The sequence below is a fragment of the Pituophis catenifer genome, unplaced genomic scaffold (assembly GCF_029215685.1).
Source record: "Pituophis catenifer annectens isolate HBS135680 unplaced genomic scaffold, rPitCat1.0.hap2 SCAF_1, whole genome shotgun sequence".
NCBI lineage: Eukaryota > Metazoa > Chordata > Lepidosauria > Squamata > Colubridae > Pituophis > Pituophis catenifer.
This window is the reverse complement of record NW_027256881.1, coordinates 292724683-292744376: the sequence shown is the minus strand read 5'-3', so window position 1 is coordinate 292744376 and position 19694 is coordinate 292724683. Positions and strand designations below refer to the sequence as shown.

Here is a 19694-nt window from a genome sequence, read left to right as displayed (position 1 = left end):
ACATTGGAAGCCATTTATCTTTCTTGGGGTGGAGGTATTCAGTATAAAGATTTTACCTTTATGCTGGAAGTGTACCTGTGTAGTTTCACATGTCTACATTGTGCTACTGATTCCTGGAATAATGGTGTGGGCTTGGGTAGGAGTCATTGCGATTAAACATAAGTACTTGGGGCATGATTAAACAGCCGTACTTAGTTGGATTAAATTTTTTAATGGATGTTGAATGAACATGGATAATGCGGTCTTTTGTAGAATATATTTTATGGGAGAGAGAAAGGTAGTTTTTAAGATTTATGCTGTAGTGAAAATATAAGTACAAAACAAATTTTATGCAATTATGCATAAAATTGATATAGTTTGCTATTGTTGCAGATTAAACAATTCTAAATGCTTCTCACAATAAGATGACACTTGTGAAATATCTTAGATTTTCTCTTTTAATTTTTTGTCCAATCCAATCCTTTCTTCTTTCAGAATTTAAATGCTTCCTTTTAAAATCAAGCAGAAAAATGGTGGAATTTCTGTTAGTAAAAATAAGATTTCAACTGCCTAATTTGGTTTCTTTGTTTTAAACATGATTGCATTTAATTTTTTTCAGTACATTATCCAAAGCATATTAATGTTATATTGCCCCTCTTAAGTTTCATTATTGTAAACTGCTTTATTATCTGATCAGTGTTTAAACAGTCCTGAGAACTTGAATCCAAAATCTAAATTTGCACTTGTTTCATGAGATACATTCTTTCATGGAAACTAAATTAAGTATTAAATATAAATTATTTTTTTATTCTTTTTAAATAGAAAGCCGAAGTGAATTTTTAGAGAAGTTACAGCGGGCGCGGAGCCAGGTAAAGCCATCCACAACCAGCCAACCAATTTTATCAGCTCCAGGACCTTCTAAACTTACAGTAGGAAATTGGTCTCTTACCTGTCTAAAGGAAGGAGAAATTGCTATTCATAATTCAGATGGTCAGCAAGCTACAATCTTAAAAGAAGATCTACCAGGTTTTGTTTTTGAGTCCAATAGAGGAACTAAACACTCATTTACAGCTGAAACTTCTTTAGGTGAGTACAGTTTTATATAATGAAGAGAAAGATATATATGTTTCTGGTTCAGCAGCTGGATTCCAATTCTCTGGGAAACATATCTGGTTTGTAGAGAATATTTTTAAGCCAGGTAATGTAACAGTGGATTAACAAATCCAGAATTATGTACCTTAAGGGGACAATTCTTGATTATGCAAACTTCATCTGAACAGGAGTCTGACTTAACTGTATTATATTGGGGTTCAGTGGTAACCTGCGTTGTTTTTCAGGATCAGAATTTGTGACTGGTTGGACTGGAAAACGAGGCAGAAAACTAAAATCCAAGTTGGAAAAAACAAAACAAAAGGTTAGGATAATTTCTGCCAATTTTAAATAGTTTAAATGTCTTCATTTTTAACTGCTCCTTATATATGCTGTTTGTTAGTCAGATATACTTCAAATGGTAAGCCTGCCTATATTTTAAAAGAAATTTAATAGTAACTTCAGCTATGAAAGAGAAGAAACCTTACTGACTTTTTTTTTAATGGATACAATAACTCAGGAGTAAAGAATAGGGCTAAACTGAAATACTGTCTGTTACCACTTCACATATAACATATCTATATTGGTGGGGGACGTATATATCAGCTAGAAGCACAATATTATCTGTTCCAAAGTCATACTTCATCTGCAGATGCCTGACAAGAACCATCAGAAACAGCAGAGCTTTCATACATCCATCAGAGTAGTGCTATAATCATTTTGGAGATGATTAGTTAGAGACAGAGATCAGGGTCTGGTTCTGTTCAACAAAAGAGATCTGGAAAAAATGTCATTGACTTGATTGAGATAATATATTAACACCTGTAGAACTCAGCATTTTCAATTTGCAGAAAGGTTATGTACATTTTTATAATTTTATGTTACATATTCACAATTACACATAGTTTCTTTGTATGGTTTTATTTTCCAACCAGCTTTCTATCTGAGTTCAAGATGACTTTTGTAAAAATTTAAGTGTAGAATTTTTTTAAAAAAATCAATTTAAAATTGCTAAAGCAAAAGATAAAATCAAAAAGTAAAGATCTTTCAACAGCTTTGATATTTTTTTAAGTATAAAATATTTTTAACAAGCAATCTCAGACCTCTCTGGAAGAGGCATTCCACAGATGTTGATGACTTGACCAGCCTAGAAAAAGTGCTGTTTTGAACCTTTTTAAAGATTAATCCATATTAGAATTCATAGCTTATGACTCTTTGGTATCTAAAATTGGAATTCCTGGCTTATCATTCTCTGGAATCTAAATCTAACTGGTAGCCCTCCAATATTGTTAGGTGATTGGCAATTAGGAGTTTTAATTCAGACATAGCATGGTCTTTTTCTAATTGATTAATGTATCTTCTAATGAGAGGAGCTAAGCAAGAACAATTGCACAATGTATATTAATATACTGATTATGTATAATCAGATTTCACTGACAGTTTGCTAATTAATAATTTTCTTATGTACTGCTTTTGTAAACAAAAAATATCCAGAAATCTCAGGAAATTATTAATGTATATGTGAGTGTGTGTATATATCTATATATATCTATATATATCACTTATTTTTGTGTCTCTAAATAATCAGGTACGAACTATGGCCAGAGACTTATATGATGACCATTTTAAAGCAGTTGAAAGTATGCCTAGAGGTGTAGTTGTAACGCTCAGGAATATAGCAACTCAATTAGAGTCTTCATGGGAACTTCATACGAACAGACAGGCAAGTTTCATTAGTGAAATGAAATATTGACATAGTTGTTTTTCTGTTGATATTCACTTGATTCAAACTTAATTCTCTTCTCAATCACTAACCACTTATTGCATGGATTGGATATCCTAGAAATATCCCCAAGTTAATTTTAATTTGAGAGAGAAAATGTTATTCCTGTTTTAAGAAATCACCATTCAACCCAGATATACTGGACAATTAGTGATCTATTTCCAATGTCCACTTTTTAGGGGAGGGTTGCTAAGGAAGTAATTGGACTGTTATTGCAAAAATAGAAACATTTCAGCCTGGGTTTAGCATGAAGAGGGCATTAACCACAGTGCCAATCTCTGGAAGGACTGGGTAAAAGTAGTTTCAATCATGTTATTCTTCTGAGCTGTCTAAAAGTGTTAGGAGTGGGAGAAATTATATTATAATTGTTCTCCTTGAAGTAAGGGTTCTTTGGGGGAGGATTGAGCCCTAGCTCATTAATTGGGGGTGTTGAAGACCTCAATTATACCCAATTGTATATCTTGGCCCCTGGCTGAATAAGCAATGCTGGTAAAATACTTTCCAGATCTAGATGGGAAAGAACTGAGTGACATTTAGCACAGCAAGACAGGTTTCTACGCCTGCTCTTTCTAGCAAAATTACACAAGTTTGAACAGTGTTTATTTGTTTATTACATTTCTATGTTGCCTGAGTCACAATTACACTGGGTTTAAAGTTTGGGAACTCTTGCTGACTCACAGTTCATGCACGAGGAGCAAACAGCAGCTGTGGCCAAGACAGCCTTTATATAGCTTCATATTGTGTGCATGTTGTCACCTTTCCTGGAATGGCAGGCATTACTTAAAGTCACTCATGTCTTAGTCATCTCTCTATTGGACTGTTGTAACATGTTCTACATGGGGCTGCCATTAAGAACATTTATGAACTATATATACCTCATCCAACAACTTAAAGTGATGGGTACACCCAGAAATACTTGTTTATATTGTAAGAGGTGCTGGGATAACTACTTCACAGGCCTTCTTACTTGCTGTTCCAATTTTTCTGGAATAGTATCCCCCTCAGTGTACAGATGCCACCCTTTCTCTTGATTTTTAGAAAACTGGTGCAAACCTTGTTCCATCAAGCCAGGAGGGTTGAATTGTTGTAAACTCTTGGATCAGAGTTTTTTCCCCCAATTAATACTGTTTATGTTTTATTCATAATTCCTGGTTCCATAGAATATCATGAAGGACTCTTAATTATATATTTGATTATATGATTTTAATGCCAATATATTGGACAGATACAATATAACATTTTTCTGACCTCTTAATACTTAGTTATTAACTAAGTTATATTTAGGTGGCACAAAATATTCCACATATTACAAATATGAAAACTGTTCTTGTAAAATTCTTACGTGTGTAATTTGACCATCTGTGTAGAATAATATGTCATTAATGGGAGAATTATTATTTCATTCTCTTTTAGTTTATTGAGGGAGAAAACACTTGGCGAGATTTAATGAAGACTGCCCTGGAAAATTTAATTGTCCTGCTAAAGGATGAAACTACAATTTCACCATATGAAATGTGCAGCAGTGGCTTGGTGCAGGCTCTCCTTACTGTACTGAATAATGTAAGTTTATTGCGGGACTAGTATAGTAGTGGATTAGGAAGAGCGGAATCCAAATTTTCACTCAGCTATATAATATACTGTTGACCTTTATCATTTATCTTCCTACCAACTTGTTGGAAGAATGCAGAAATGATAACTGCCAACACCTTTTTTAAAAAGTTGAAATATAAATCTATAAGAGCCATGGTGGCGCAGTGGTTAGAATGTAATCTACTTCTGCTGACTACGGCTGCCTGCAACTTGGCAGTTTGAATCCCACCAGGCTCAAGGTTGACTCAGCCTTCCATCCTTCCGAGGTGGGTAAAATGAGGACCCAGATTGTTGGGGGCAATATGGCGACTCTGTAAACCGCTTAGAGAGGGCTGCAAAACACTGTGAAGCGGTATATAAGTCTAAGTGCTATTGCTATTAAATAAAAATATAACTTTATTTAGGAATAGAAGATTTGTTTAATTTTTTAAAAAAATTGGGCCAGATTTATCCATCAACCATTATATGTGGCCAACATAAATTTCTAAGTATCCTAGGCAGTACATAAAGTATTTATAACTGTGCTATAGAAAAGACCAGAAACGGGAAGATATTTTCCCTTGCTTCTTTTCCTTGGTAAAATGTCCCAATGATTTCTAAAATGTTCTGTATTAATCTATATGGAATGTTCAGTCCAAATACATACAGGTAGTTCTCGACTTACAACCATTCATTTAGTGACCATTTGAAGCTTGGCAACTGGCATGTATTTATGATGGTTGCAGTGTCCCAGGGTCATCTGATTGTCTTTTGCAACATTTTGACAAGCAAAGTCAACGGGGAAGCAGATTCACTTAACAACTGTGTTACTACCTTAATAAATGCAATGATTCACTTAACAACTGTGGCAAGAAAGGCTGTAAAATGGGGAATAATTCACTTAATAACTATCTTGTTTAGCAACAGAAATTTTAGGCTCAATTGTGGTCACATCGAGGACTGTTTGTATGTACTTTAATTTTTTGTCTTTTTTTTAGCCCTGCAAAAGGCTTTCTGCTTTAGATAATATAATGGCAATTGGCTTAGATGTATGTGAATGTTATAAAAACTGTGGAACTGTTGTCAAATAAGTTAAATCTATTGTAGGACATACTTTTGGTATTTTCACAAATATGGACATTGTGGGTCTATTATTGGAGGTTTCTCTGAACTCAAATTTTGGCCAGAAATGTCTCAATTTGATCAATAGATTTAAGATAGCATAAGAGATTGTTCATTCTTGACATGGCTTTTGGGACCCTTTCAATGCTAAGGAATTGTGAGATGAAAAGTCTTTCAATATGATTACTCCCAAATTTTCTCTCTCAAGTTGTCAAGCTAAATAAGCTCCCCTATACTCAACTTTGAGTGAATGTGCATGAAACACTGTTACATTCCTAGTTAGTGCTTTGCATATTGTGCCATAATATGGGCGAATAAAAGAATTATATTGAGAAATTGGGGAAATGATATTATTCCAGATGTTAAGAAATGGCTTTTGGAAATGTGTGGCCTGTTGTGAAAAAGACAATACAGGTAATCCTCAACTTTTATGCCCAAAAATTTATGTTGCTAACTGAGAAATTTGTTAAGTGAGTTTTGCCACATTTTATGACTTTTCTTGCCATGTTTATTAAGTGAATCACTACAATTCTTAAATTAGTAACATGGTTGTTAAGTGAATCTGGCTTCCCCGTTGACTAGGCTTGTCAGAAGGTTATAAAAAGGGATCACATGACCCCAGGACACTGCAACCGTCGCAAATATCAGTCAGTTGTCAAGCATCTTAATTTTGATCACGTGACTTTGGGGATTCTGCAGTGGTTGTAAGTGTGAAAAACTGTTGTAAGTCACTTTAAACACCGTTGTAACTGAATGGTCACAAATCAAACGGTTATAAGTCGAGGACTGTACTCTGTACTTTCTACTAATCAAAGAATGAAGCAATATGTACTAAAGGCAGGGATTTTGTGATATTTTACAATATTTTGTAGTGACTGGTTTTCAGTATTTTATGATATTACTAAATAGTAATTAGTGATAATTTTAATATATAAAGTAGATTATTTTCTTGTTTAGTTTTTTTATCACTTTCAGTTTATATTATTTTTTCTTGGAAGTTAAATGACTTCATTTAATTGTTTCCTTGAGTATATTTAGTATTTTCTCAAGATTTTGCAGTTTGAAAAGGCATTGTGCAAAGCATGTGAAATATTTATAAATGCTTGGGTTAACATAATAACATAATAAGGCAAAAAAACCCTCTGGATTTTAATAGTATAATAACCCATTGGCTCTAACCAATACAGATATATGTTCTATTTGATTAAGATTCATTCATACTTAGTGTGTGGCTTGTTATTTTTCGCTAGCATTAAATAGTGTCTTCTTATTTTAGAATATGGATTACGATTTGAAACAAGACTGTAGTCAATTAGTGGAAAGAATAAATGTGTTCAAAACAGCTTTCAGTGAAAATGAAGATGATGAAAGGTAACTTAAAGTCACTGAACATATTACAAATGTATTATGATATGATAAACATTTTATAAAGTTTCCAACAGTAAAAAGAAACACATATTGTATTATATCACCCAAAAAATTTTTGTTAGCCAATAATTGATTGAATTTGCCCATTTCTTAGAGCAGTGCTTTTTTCCTTCCCAGTATACATGAATTATTGCTACAGTTTCACACACACTTGGCAGAGAAGTGCCATTTTTTAAAAAACATTATTTTTGATTCCCCATATTTAGCTATGCAAATAATATTTTCTAATAAATGGAGTTTGATATTTTGGTACATTGTACACTGTGTCTAATTTGAACTCATTTTTTAAATAATATATTCTCCAAACATTTTATAGTGCTTATTTTCTCTTTGTTCATAGTCGTCCAGCAGTTGCATTAATTCGGAAATTGATAGCAGTACTGGAATCTATTGAACGGCTTCCATTACATTTGTATGATTCACCAGGATCATCATATAATCTCCAGGTAATTTTGCAGTACTATGGAAATCTGCTGTGTTATGTTTTAGAGGAAGTTATTGTTAACAGCTATATGATTTTTTAAAAAAATATACAAATTCAAAGACAAGCATTAAAATAAGTGCAGCTGTTTAACAATTAAAAACAAGGGATTTGATTCTGAAGAAAAGAGTGGGGAGGTGCAATTCCTGCACAAGTGCATTCCATAACTTGGGAATTATATAGGGCCTCATTCTTAACTGACACTCTTTAAGAAAAACTGATTTGGATGCTATGGCTGATAAAGTTCCAGATAATATAAATTTGACCTTTTTTTTACTTAGAGTTGATATTTTTCCATTTATATAGCCTGGAGATGAGGCTAGGATTCTTGTCCTTACCCTTTCTTTTTTCATAAAAGCAGATGAACAAGATTAGCCAGATCAGTAGACACATTGATGAATTCATACTTACAATCAGCTGAGTTGCAAGAGAGAGTTGAAATTTATTGTTGAGTTCCCTTTAAAAAAAAATCTCTCTAAATTATGTGTTTTGGCTAATTTTCAGCTAATCACCAATGTATACTATTGGAGCATATGATAGAATCTCCTTGGCAGATGTGTTTGGAAGAGATATATTATGTTAGATCAAACAACATTTGTTGTTACAGTTCTTTGGTTAGAATAGAACAGTGATGGTGAACCTTTTTAGCACCGAGTGCTCAAACTGGAACGTGTGTACTGGAGCGCCGGAAACCCGAAGACCAGCTGGCTGGTGCGCATGCACACGCTGGCCAGCTGGTCTTTAGGTTTCCGGTGCATGCATGCGCACCGGCCAGCTGGTCTTCATGCGTACCGGAGCGCCAGAAACCTGAATCAGTTGGCCAGCGTGCGCATGTGCACTGGCCAGCTGGTCTTTCGGTTTCCGGTGCTCTAGCATGCAAAGATAAACTGGCCAGAAAAGCAGCTGGCGACGGCACATGTGCCCAGAGAGAGGGCTCTGCATGCTACCTCTGGCACATGTGCCATAGGTTCGCCATCACGGGTATAGAAGAACTGGTTTGAAGGACGATGTTCAGCTGCATGTGATGTGGTCCAGTTTCTTGTGATCTGTCGAGTTAACTTTTTGCAGCATGGCTGATATTGTTCTTTTGTTCTAAGCTATAAACAGACACATTGACATCAACCCAATCTACCAACCACTTAGAACGAAAGAACAACATCAGCCACAATCCCGAAGGCAGCATTTAAAGACCAACAAACAGCCACGCTGCAAACAGTTATAACTTGACAAATCACAAGAAATCAGACCATATGACACGCAGCCGATCAAATCAACCTGAAACCAGACCTTGACATCCTCTAATGGGGATGAAACGTTTGCAACCAAATCGCTAAGCTCAGAGCTCAAACCAACAACAGATTTCTTCATTATTTCAGAAAAGGGCATTACATCCAAACTATCATTTTGATACAGGAGTGTACTGAAATTGGTTCTCAATTTCCCAATTATAGGAATATTTGCTTTAATTTAAAATTGTAAGTTTCACAATTCATTAAATTAAAGTAAAACTTTGTTACATTTTCTATAGATATTAACAAGACGGCTACGATTTCGTTTGGAACGTGCTTCTGGGGAAACAGCTTTGATAGATAGAACGGGTCGAATGTTGAAAATGGAGCCTTTGGCAACAGTAGAATCTTTAGAACAATATCTTCTTAAAATGGTGAGCAAAATCCTTTTCGCTCGTTTTGCAAATGTCAGGTATTCCGTGATCCTTTAGTAACCATCATATTTTTTTAGGTGGCAAAGCAGTGGTATGATTTTGATAGAGCTTCGTTTGTTTTTGTACGAAAACTGCGGGAAGGCCAGACATTTATTTTCAGACATCAGCATGATTTTGATGAAAATGGAATTATTTACTGGATTGGAACAAATGCCAAGTAAGACTTCAGGAATTTAATTAATTTAAACATATCTTAAATAGTTTTTATAAAAACAGTCAGGATCTATTTCATTGTTCATGTGATTTCAGTTTAATCTTCTAAAGTTAGGAAATGTAGAAGATTAAAGTGATTAAATATATTAATATTTATGTTAGCTGTTTGGATTTAATTCTTTCATCAGTAACTGTGTTTAGTTTCTCAGTTTGAAATGTATAATATGGAAATATAAACTTCATGTTCGCATGAATTATAGAAAATATGACTTAATTTGTTCTGCTTTAAACTTACATGTATTGTGATTCATGAATATTAATGTTGTTTTTGTTGTAGAACAGCATATGAGTGGGTGAATCCAGCTGCCTATGGGCTAGTTGTAGTTACATCTTCAGAAGGAAGAAATCTGCCATATGGTCGTTTAGAAGACATCTTAAGCCATGAGAGTTCAGCTTTAAACTGTCATACTAATGATGATAAAAATGCATGGTTTGCAATAGATCTTGGTCTTTGGGTGATACCATCAGCTTACACCCTGCGCCATGCTCGTGGTTATGGACGATCAGCTCTCAGAAATTGGGTTTTTCAAGTTTCTAAGGACGGACAGAACTGGACTACTTTATACACTCACGTTGATGACTGCAGTCTAAATGAACCTGGGTATGTTTTTCTTCTGTTACATTTGAATCTGTGATAATAATATACATTTAGGCCAATAATATTGTGAAACATTCTGAACCAATTAAATATACAAAGAATCATCTCTGGTACTAATGAGTTCAGGAGTGTTTCTTGCATTCTTGAACTTCTTTGTGATTTATGGAAGTATTGTTATGCCATTATTTTGCTTCCAGATCTTAGTGAGCATTTTTTTAAAGGCTGTATAGCAGTGATGGCGAACCTATGGCATGCCATGCCAGACGTGGCACGCAGAGCCATCTCTCCAGGCACGCAACCCTTCACTCATTGCTCTTCCGGGTTCTGGCGCACCGGCCAGCTGGTCTTCATGTGTGTGGGAGTGCTGGAAACTGGAAGATGATCTTCCTGTTTCCGGCCACCTGGTTTCCCATTTTCCGATGCTCCCGCACATGTGAAGACCAGCTGGCCGGTGTGCTGGAACCCAGAAGAGCAACAGGCGACAGCTCACATGCCCAAAGACGCGGAGAGGCAGTTGCTTCCTAGGAGAGCAGACCTGTCGACCAGGACGGGCGGGCTGGTGCTTCCCTCCATCCCTGCCCGAGAGGGCTTCTTGCGTGGCTCCAGCCCACAGCACCAACACACGTCCACAGTCCAGAGCGCCTGGCCAGCTTCAGCACACAGGACAGCGGAATAGTGTTTGCTGGCTGGGAGGGCGGCAGTCCCACCTGCTCCTGCCTCCGCCGGGGCTAGGGTGGTGGCGGTTCTCGCACTGCTGCTTCTGGCCAGGATGCTGAAGCAGCGAGGAGGAGGAAGAGTCACTGTCGGGAAGGTGAGCTGCCCCAGGAGGACTGGAGGAGAACACAGGTCCTCATGTATGGAGACGCCACTGAGGGCCTGGCTCGCCAGCGGGGGAGCAGCTGCAAGGACTGGATGGTTGCTCCTGACCCTCGCCCTGTGGCTGCTGCTCTTCTGGGGCAGGGGGGCTGCGCAGGAGTTGAGTCCGTGCAGGAGGAATGTCTGTCCCGCGCCAGGGTAAGAGGCGCGCAGGCCGGGAAGCGGTTGCATTCCCTTGACAGAAGTGGCGGGAGGGGGGGCTGCACTGGCTTGTTCTCGGTGGCGGGTTGGGGGGGCACTTCATCCCGGCCAGAGTTGGGGTGACGCTCTCCCGCCTGATGGCCCCCCAACCTCAGCCCCAGGAATGCCAACACCTCTTCCCTCCAAGGCCGGGAAGGGACTCTAGCTTTCCAGAGCAATTTTCTCTCCCTGTCCGGGGCTGCAGAACCGGTCGGTGGGGATGTCCTGTCATCCCGATGACCGAGGGGATGGGCAAGGACCCCTGAAAGGCCAGGCGGAGCTGGCAAAGGGTCCGTTCACACGGGGCTCATCCCTCCCCCATTCCATCTCCCACCTCCAGTGCCACCTCTGGTGCCCCCCCCACCCTTTCCCCCTGTGGCCCGGGCCAATTTTGATATTCAAATTTTGACATTCTTCAAGTTTCTGGTGTATGTATGTGCACCGGCCAGGTGTTCTTTGCACAGGCATGCACACCAGAAACCAGAAGAGCAGATGGTGCCGGTTTCCGGCGCACATAGTGCTCCCGTTTAGGCACTTGGTGCCAAAATGGTTCACCAACACTGCTTTATAGTATGCACTGTGTTATATTGTGAAGTAGAGTGGAGCACTGATTCCTTATTTTTAAGGTACCTGGCTTTTTAAAATATTTAATGCTTTATACCCCAAAACGTGATTTTGTGAGTGTGTTTTTGCTCATTTAAGTCTATTTTTTTAAAAAAAATAAATCTGTAATTTTTGGTGCAATTTTCCCAAATGTAAAGTTCAACGGCAACCTGGCCACTAGACTCACCGAAGGATGAAAAACAAGGTTGGAGACATATAAGAATTAAACAGATGGGAAAGAATGCCAGTGGGCAGACACACTATCTCTCCCTGTCGGGATTTGAACTTTATGGCACTGTGAATGGTGTATGCGAAGATCAGTTAGGTAAGCAATGTAAAGTAACTGATTTTTCATTATGATTATTATTATTACCACCACCACCACCACTACTACTATTACTACTACAGTAATTTGGGCCCTAAATTGTGTATTTTCCCAATATTTGTTGATGGCCATAAAGATAATTTAATGTGACATAATCAGCTTGGGGTGCATTCATTGCATTTCAGCTACTTTGAGCCAGATTAGAATGTCTGATGATGTATAGATTGAGTCTAAATAGGGTTTATAATCCAAATTTCACATCTGTTTAGGAAAAGCAGCTAAAGAAGCAGAGGCTAATCTGCGAAGGCAGAGAAGACTGGTTCGTTCTCAGGTTCTGAAATACATGGTTCCAGGTGCTCGTGTCATCAGAGGAATTGACTGGAAATGGAGAGATCAAGATGGCAGCCCCCAAGGGGAAGGCACTGTTACAGGTGAATTACATAATGGTAAGCAGATATTTAAATAACTTCCTCTTCTCAAATGACTATTAAAATAGTCTTTTATTCTTGAATATTTAACCTATGTGAGTGGGAAAATGTTTATTCAGAAATCATTGCGAAAACAATAATTGGTACATTTGGCTGATAATTTGATAGTCATTTCGCTATTCCCTTTTAAGGTAAGCAACATTATATGGAGTAAGAAAAGGAGTAAAAAATAGAAAGCCAAAAAATAATAAAACTTAACAAAAACTAATTTACTCCAACATTCCATATATACATTCCTTTCTATTCTTAAAAAAACAGCCTTGCTTTCACCCAGTTCATATACTGGTTCATACATTACCTTTTGTTCCTTCTCACTTTTATAAATCTCATCAACTCCATCCAACTTTCTCACTCCCTTTTTGTGATATGAATATCCTTTCCTCATATACAGGATTTGCTTTGCAGCTATATTCTCATTCCTTCTCTCTGTGTAGCTATACTACTTCAGTATATTCCTTCTCACTAGTCACACACTTTTGCTTTCAATCAATATTAATTCATATATCCATGAATCTTTATACTCTATCCCACATACTTCTCAAGAACACTTTTCCTATTGAAATCAACTTATTTTTGCTTCTCCTGTCATATCCAGCTCTTATTTCCACATAATAAAATGGACGATAACATGTTTTATAGAGACATTTTACTTCTTTTGATAAGTAAAAGACCACCCACTGCTTCTTTTTAACCAATATTTGCGAATTTTAAAATATCCATCCATTTTTACACTATTAATTAACATTCTACCAAGGTATACATACTCATCTACTTGTTTTAGTCTTTTTACCATTTATTTGAAACTTGCAAACCTTCATTCTATTTTCCTTGTCAGCCTTGGTGTTTGATAATGTAATCTGCAGATTTGTATTCCTCGTTATAAAACAGTGTCATCTATACAAATATATGCAAGTTTATGTCCCTAATCAATATACTTCTAATATTAGCACAAGTATTTCTTATACATTTATTCATAAATACATTAAACAGTCAAGGGGGTATTAACATATCCTTTCTCAGTACTGATCCATTTGTAAGGATTCCATTCATAATGCTTTACTTCCATCATATGTCACTCTTTATTACCCAAAGCAAATTTCAGCAATTAATATCTCTGGAAAACTTTCTCAAAACCAAGAAAAATTAGCAATAGCACTTAGACTTATATACTGATTTACAGCCCTCTCTAAGCAGTTTACAGAGTCAGCATACTAGCCCCAACAATCTGGATCTTCATTTTACCGACTTCGGAAAAATGGAAGGCTGAGTCAACCTTAGGCCCTTCAGGACCTAACTTCAGGCTGTGGGCAGAGTTAGTCTGCAATTACAGTTCTCTACTCTGATGACACCTGTTTGGCTATGTTAAATAAAAAGGGCAGTTGCTGAAATTAACCTCATCTATGCTTTCTAAAATATAAATAATTACACAGTGCTAACCACAATTGTTTTGAAATAAGTTTGATTACCAATACTTGAAACTTAACAGATTTATTTCCAAAGGAAAAGCAAACAAGGACAATTGAGACCTATACTAGGCGATGTTCCTTTGAAAAATAATGAAATCTGCCATTCTCTTAAAAATAACAATAATAGGTGACTAAATAGTACAGACTCTTGACCTAACCAAAAGAGATGACATCCGTAGATATTTTCAAATCTAATCTACCTGTACGCAGGAAGTTTTTTATGTATAGTTCTATAAATGTGTTTCAATAAAACTAGTTAATTAATAAAGAACACTTTGTTGCACTAGACCAAAAGTCTTGTCTTCATATGATGTGAGTGTAACATGCTTTTCACATATAGTAATGAAATCATAAACAAAACATATCAAATACTAATTGTATAGGTTGTACAGTTTAACTATAACCATTGTACCCTTATTTTTGATGTGCTTCATACTGTATGAATGATCAATTATTCAAGAAAAACTAAAGCCCTCTCTCTATATATAATATAAAAACAGCTTGCTATGGTCTTCTGGCTTAACATTTTGCAACTTGCCTTTTTTTTCTTTGGCTTTTATCAAGTTTACTATGCATTTTCATACCTTGTTCGCTTCATTGGGATCTACCGTGTTTTCCCGAAAATAAGACCTTGTCTTATATATTTTTTTTGCCACCAAAAAAGGCACCAGGTCTTATTTTCGGGGGAGAATGTCATCCTCTGACTCACCTCACTTGCGTGTGTCACCCTCAGCCTCCTTTTCGCTATCAGAGGCCTTCAGGAACTTCTTCAGCTGGAAAGGCTTTCCTGAAGCCGATAACAGAGCTCCAGATCGATCCAAAGCTCTGTTATCGGCTACAGAGGCCTTCAGGAAAGCCTTGCCGGCTGCAGAAGAAATGGGATGAGGTGTGAGAAGCCTGGCTGCAACTGTCCAAAAATAAGCAGTAAGGCAGCTCCACACATCCCCATCCCCACCCTAGCTTAATTTTTACCCGTGCATCCTGGAGTGGGCAGGGTCTTAATTAGGGCTTATTTTGGGGGGAGGGCTTATATTGGGTACACATGTAAAAATCAAACTGGGACTTACTTTCAGAGTAGGTCGTATTTTCGGGGAAACACGGTAACTGCTTTTTTACCATTGTATATAATGAAATTAAATTGGATAATGCTAAGGAGAATTTTTAGTTCTAGATTTTTAACTATAAGTTTAGAATTTATTTATTTATTTATTTAAATTAATTAACTGCCCAATTCTGGTAGACCCTGGGTGGTGTACAAAAACTAAAAGAAACATTAAATTAGCAGACAGCCCACATTAAAATACTCTGCTAACAAAACCCACAAAATAGTATAGGGGCCAATAAATAGTGACAAACATCAAACTAAAGACAGGGACTAAAGCTAGGTTTCACAGCTGTCCGGAGCCCTAAGAGAATGAGTGTGCCATCTTTATCGTTCCAGACTCTCTCTGCTTTTCTGTATATATGATTTTCACATTTTACAGAAAGTCACATTAAAACAAATACTGAATTTAGTAATAAGTCAGGCATTATCTGAAATAAAGATATTTTTATCTTTAAACAAAGATCAAATAGGAAAAGATGACACCCAAACATTTCCAGTAATTTAAGATTTTAAAATATAGAGGTATGAAGAATAAATGGCCATACCCTTTAAACATCCATATATTTCTTTCATGTAGGTCAATTTTTATTTTTAAGGGAATTTTTTTTTTTAAAGTTGACATCAAATTCTGTTTCCAGAATTTGGATGGGTTCTCAAATCTGTAGAATTACAGTGAACAACCAGATAGCATCTACAACAACCATGCTGTTTGAGTTTTACATTTTTATTTTACTTCAAATTCCCTGAAGTATTTTTATAGCTCAGAATAATGGCCCGATGGGAAGCTGATCCCATGTTGTGGAGCTACTGTCTGACACGCTCCTGTCTGCTTTCTGCTGGGTCTCACAAACTCCTGTCCCTTTCTAGGCTGGATTGATGTCACCTGGGATGCTGGTGGCTCTAACTCTTACCGTATGGGCGCAGAAGGAAAATTTGACCTCAAGCTTGCCCCAGGGTACGACCCTGATTCAGCGGCATCACCCAAACCTGTTTCATCCACTGTTTCAGGCACAACGCAGTCATGGAGCAGCTTGGTGAAAAACAACTGTCCAGACAAGATGACTGCTGCTGCAGGCTCCTCAAGTAGAAAAGGAAGTAGCAGTTCTGTGTGTAGCGTGGCCAGTAGCAGCGACATCAGCTTGGGTTCGACCAAAATGGAACGGAGATCTGAAAATGTAATGGAACAAAATATAGTTTCGGGCACTGACGTCCATGAGCCAATAGTTGTCCTTTCTACTGCTGATGGTGTGCCCCAAACTGAAGTAGGTTCAGCATCCAGTGCAAGTACCAGCACCTTAACAGCAGATGTGGGCAACGAAAATGTTGAAAGAAAGCTAGGACCTGACAACTCAATCCGTGCGACTGGGGAATCCAATGCCATATCCATGGGAATTGTTAGTGTGAGTTCTCCAGATGTTAGTTCAGTATCTGAGCTAACTAATAAAGAAGCTGCTTCCCAAAGACCCCTTAGTTCTTCAGCAAGTAACAGACTGTCAGTGAGTTCACTGCTGGCTGCTGGAGCTCCAATGAGTTCCAGTGCAAGTGTGCCTAATTTATCTTCGCGGGAAACCTCTAGTTTGGAGTCCTTTGTCCGGAGAGTGGCAAATATAGCTCGCACCAATGCTACTAACAACATGAATTTAAGTCGAAGTAGCAGTGATAACAGCACTAATACTTTGGGAAGAAATGTCATGAGCACTGCAAGTAAGTAAAAAGTGTTTTGATAAACTGATGCAATTTCTGTAGAAAAGAAAGTGTTCTTTTGAAATAACTTTGGGAAGGGCAATTGAATACTTAACATTAGCCATATTGCCTCATATTGTTATATGTTGTTGGATTTAGTGTGGCTAATAACAGTCACACTGTAGAATGTTCCTTGCCCTTTTTAAAAGGGTTTGGTTTTGAGTAAAATAACTGGGTTTCATATTTTGTTCATTAAAATGTCAAACATAATCTACCCATTGCCATGCTATTTGCTTTTGATTTTGATTTTATCTAATTGTATTAACTGTACCTTTAATTCTAGCTAATAGCTGAAGTCCCAAGGAATGCATCCATGTATTAACTGATATCTGCTCAGAACATTACATTTATATTTTACCTAATTTAGAAATATGTAATCTTTATATTGTGACTTTGCCTGCATTCATTTTTTCTTATGTAGTGGTCTTATTGAATAGTGGATTTTGATTATTTTCAGTAGAGAAATACTGCTTTTTTTTATAACACAACCACCAGAAGATATATAGTGCCACTTTGAAAACAATTATATTTTACTCAGTTTCTTACTAAAGAACTGGTAAAAAAAAACAGGAATAAATCCTATTTTGAGAATTTGAAGGCCTACTTCTAAGTGTGTTATACCTGAATGAATACAATGTCGTGTAATTATTTAGTTTTTGTGTCAGATGTTGCTTTTACTTAGCAGAGCCATTTAAAAAAATGGCATGAGCACTGTTACACGCAGTGAAGAAATAGTGAAGTTATTTTTCATAGAAAAGAACTTGAAGTCATTAGAATCTGAAATGGAGCTTAAATACCATAAACCATTTGAGGGGCTACTATGCAGTTTTCATTTTGCTTTGGAATGTTATTGCTTGTACTTGGGAAACTTAAAATAAATCAGGGTATATAATTGAGGACATTTTTATGGAATCTTATGTAAATCAATGTATGTTGTATTACATGTTTCAACTTTAAACATTTAATTTTAAGTGATGAAATCAGTTAAATAGCCAAGTAGCCTCTATGATGTATTTTGCAGTTCTATAAACATTTTATTGAATCTAATTTTTCCATCCTAGAGCTTATTAAGAAAGGATCACTAAAATATAATGATTGATAGCAGGTAGTGAAAGTTGTGTTCATGCCAGACTGTAGTTTGTTATGATGCACTGCTGAACAAACCATGGTGTACAAATGGACAGCAAATCATGAACTGAAGTGGGGAAGATCTAATGATTTTCAAGGAGAAGAACTACTGCACATCCTGAACATACAAATAAAAGCATGCTCATTTTAAAACAGTAGAATTGTTGCCTGTAAGATCATAATTTACTTTGGGTTAGATGGGCGGCCGAATAAATTTGATAAAATAACTAAAATAACTCTTTATGGTGGCTGTTCAGTCTACACAAATCAGAAAAAAGAAATAGAGTCTTGCAGAATTTTCTAAATATGTTTCTGCTTAGAAAGTGAAATAGAAATAGTAACTCCTACTTTCTTTTGATTCTCTGGTCCTGTCCTACTAAGAATAGCTGATTGGATGCAGTGGTGCTATGAATGTGTAAAGTAACAAACATTGTTGAACTCTCAGTTTCCTTGAACAGGGAATAGCCCACATACATCATCAACTCTTTATAATCACAAACTTTTTATAATATGGATTACGCATCATATAATTATTACAACTAGATATGTGGGCTACGTCATAAGAATCACAGTTGCTTCTATACTTATTTTGATGTTTTGTTTTATTTAACAGTCTATTTTTTTCTTGGCCTGCAGTTCTGCGTTAATTACCATAAGCTTAGTGACTTCTGTTTTTTTTTTCTTTTTTAATATTGGTTTATTTTTAATACACAACACTCATTAATGCAAATTGTACTACTTTGGATTATTTATTTTATCTTACCATATCTTTATAGCTTCTCCTCTAATGGGTGCCCAAAGTTTTCCTAATCTGACTACAACTGGTACCACCTCAACAGTGACCATGTCTACATCCAGTGTTACTAGCAGCAACAATGTAGCCACAGCAACTACAGTTTTATCTGTTGGTCAGTCACTTAGTAACACTCTAACTACTAGCCTAACATCAACATCTAGTGAGAGCGATACAGGTCAGGAAGCAGAATATTCTTTATATGGTAAGTTTTATTTTTAAATGAACATAAGCAGATTTCCCATTCATGGTTTATTTTTGTCACAGGTTTTGTGCTTAGTAATTTCATTTACTAAAGCATATCAAATGATTGTTTGCCCCTTTATTAGCTACATAAAGGCCTCTTCACAAAGGATCTCAACTACTGTCAATATTTCCATATACTTCAGCTCTACACACTTCTCTTACATGGTTGTCACTTAAGGTACTTCTTTATTGATATTTCAGTAGTGGTGTTTTGACATACAGGACATGAAATTTGAATGCCGTAGTAAATGAAATAATCATCTGTATACATGTATTGCACGGATTAATGGATAGTCTTCCTCATGCTTTGCTACAGTCATTCATTTGAAGAATAGTTTGCAACAACTACCATGGCATAGTTATAACAATATAGATAGAAATTTGCTTCTAAAAATGACTACTTCTCATTATTTTTCTTCATAACTGTTCTCTTTCCTCCTCTGTAAGTTGGTGAATAGTTTGGGATATTTCATGAAATTAGCACTTTGGGATGTGAATAGATTCAGGGACATTGTCAAAAATGTTGAAAAGCATTTGCAGTTAGTAATTAGCATTTCCATAGTGTTTTTAATATTTAATGTTTGTTCAAATTCAAAACCTCAGTTCCAAATAATTGTTGGCAGTTGGTTTATACATTGTGTTTGGAAGCAGCACCAGTGTTAGTTTGTTCTTTTAGATATCTGCAGCAAATTATAATTATACAAGATACAGAGCAGAGAAATGTGATTCTATTTATATGGCCAAATAGAGGCTTAT

At 36.5% G+C, this 19694-nt stretch overlaps 1 protein-coding gene across 6 annotated transcripts in view; it reads left to right on the top strand.

Moving 5' to 3' along the window:
* Positions 1-19694, top strand: part of HECTD1 (HECT domain E3 ubiquitin protein ligase 1) — a 76651-nt gene that overhangs the window by 36291 nt on the left and 20666 nt on the right. For 3 of the 6 annotated variants that reach the window (XM_070940316.1, XM_070940333.1, XM_070940310.1), the window contains 13 exons: positions 802-1065; positions 1317-1393; positions 2657-2791; positions 4265-4411; positions 6819-6913; positions 7311-7416; positions 8980-9114; positions 9192-9331; positions 9665-9988; positions 11803-11969; positions 12239-12415; positions 15896-16732; positions 18676-18897. In XM_070940316.1, the coding sequence (XP_070796417.1) occupies positions 802-1065; positions 1317-1393; positions 2657-2791; positions 4265-4411; positions 6819-6913; positions 7311-7416; positions 8980-9114; positions 9192-9331; positions 9665-9988; positions 11803-11969; positions 12239-12415; positions 15896-16732; positions 18676-18897 (2826 nt within the window). The remainder of the gene's footprint in view (positions 1-801; positions 1066-1316; positions 1394-2656; positions 2792-4264; positions 4412-6818; positions 6914-7310; positions 7417-8979; positions 9115-9191; positions 9332-9664; positions 9989-11802; positions 11970-12238; positions 12416-15895; positions 16733-18675; positions 18898-19694) is intronic. The other 3 variants (XM_070940342.1, XM_070940324.1, XM_070940351.1) reach the window with 2 other exon arrangements.